The sequence below is a fragment of the Pteropus vampyrus genome, unplaced genomic scaffold, assembly GCF_000151845.1.
Source record: "Pteropus vampyrus isolate Shadow unplaced genomic scaffold, Pvam_2.0 Scaffold21, whole genome shotgun sequence".
Classification (NCBI taxonomy): domain Eukaryota; kingdom Metazoa; phylum Chordata; class Mammalia; order Chiroptera; family Pteropodidae; genus Pteropus; species Pteropus vampyrus.
The window spans coordinates 562,506-563,760 of record NW_011888802.1 but is presented as its reverse complement, the minus strand read 5'-3'; the positions used below and the strand labels follow the sequence as shown (position 1 = coordinate 563,760).

General features: G+C 54.8%; 1 protein-coding gene across 1 annotated transcript in view; it reads left to right on the top strand.

Annotated features, from left to right (window-relative positions):
* Positions 1-948, top strand: part of POU4F1 (POU class 4 homeobox 1) — a 2,635-nt gene extending 1,687 nt beyond the window's left edge. Inside the window, exon 3 of the mRNA XM_023528013.1 lies at positions 1-948. Coding sequence (XP_023383781.1) covers positions 1-477 — 477 coding nt within the window. The 3' untranslated portion in view covers positions 478-948.
* The last annotated feature ends 307 nt before the right edge of the window (positions 949-1,255 follow it).

Here is a 1,255-nt window from a genome sequence, read left to right as displayed (position 1 = left end):
GACACGGACCCGCGCGAGCTCGAGGCGTTCGCGGAGCGCTTCAAGCAGCGGCGTATCAAGCTGGGCGTGACGCAGGCCGACGTGGGCTCGGCGCTGGCCAACCTCAAGATCCCGGGCGTGGGCTCGCTCAGCCAGAGCACCATCTGCAGGTTCGAGTCGCTCACGCTCTCGCATAACAACATGATCGCGCTCAAGCCCATCCTGCAGGCGTGGCTCGAGGAGGCCGAGGGCGCGCAGCGCGAGAAAATGAACAAGCCTGAGCTCTTCAACGGCGGCGAGAAGAAGCGCAAGCGGACTTCCATCGCCGCGCCCGAGAAGCGCTCTCTCGAGGCCTACTTCGCCGTACAACCTCGGCCCTCGTCCGAGAAGATAGCCGCCATCGCCGAGAAACTGGACCTCAAAAAGAACGTGGTGCGGGTGTGGTTTTGCAACCAGAGACAGAAGCAGAAGAGGATGAAATTCTCCGCCACTTACTGAGGGGTGTGGGGGGTGCCGGGTGGGACGGACCGGGGAGCTGAAGGGGCATTGTGGGGGCTTTTCCCTGGCCTGCTTCCCCCCGGATTTGGAGTGTCCGTTATCCTGCTTGCATTTGGAGAGTCGCTCCTCGGGCGCTCTCTTCCGCCCCCTTTCTGCTCTCCTTGCCCTTACCTTCCCCCCAGCCTAGACTGGGGTATTGGGTGTGGACACTGGAAAGGATGGCGGGGAGAAGGAGCATTTGGATGAGCGGGGAGTGGGGTAAGGAAAGCGGAGACTGGAGAAGAGGTTTCGAGGAGCAGGAAGGTTCTAGGGGTTAGGGTGGGGGGAGACTCGGGAAGGGTAGGGAAATGAACTGTTTTGGACCAGAGACACTTATCAAAATCTCCTGGGGACCAAGTATCTATGTACAAAAACAAACCTACCAACCACCAAAAAACTAAACGAATAAAGACAAACTAAAACAAAACAGAACAAAGGCAAATGAATATGCTTTAGAAATTTAACTCCAGGGAGTCGTATTCTGCAGCTTCATTTCCCCCTAAGGAAGAGAAAAAAAAGAGCACTACCATGATTTTCACTGACCCAACTCTGCACACACGAACTGAGTCAAAAACCGAAAACCAAACGAATTGGAAGGCGAGGTTCTGGGTAGCGAAGCTAGTAGTTCTGTGTGTTTAATTTTTCCTTCGAAGTCTCACCTCCACCCCATTCTGTCCTGTTTGATTTATTTTCTGCGTTCCAGTGAGACTCCGATGGCTGCTTTCCATTGTCAGAAAGT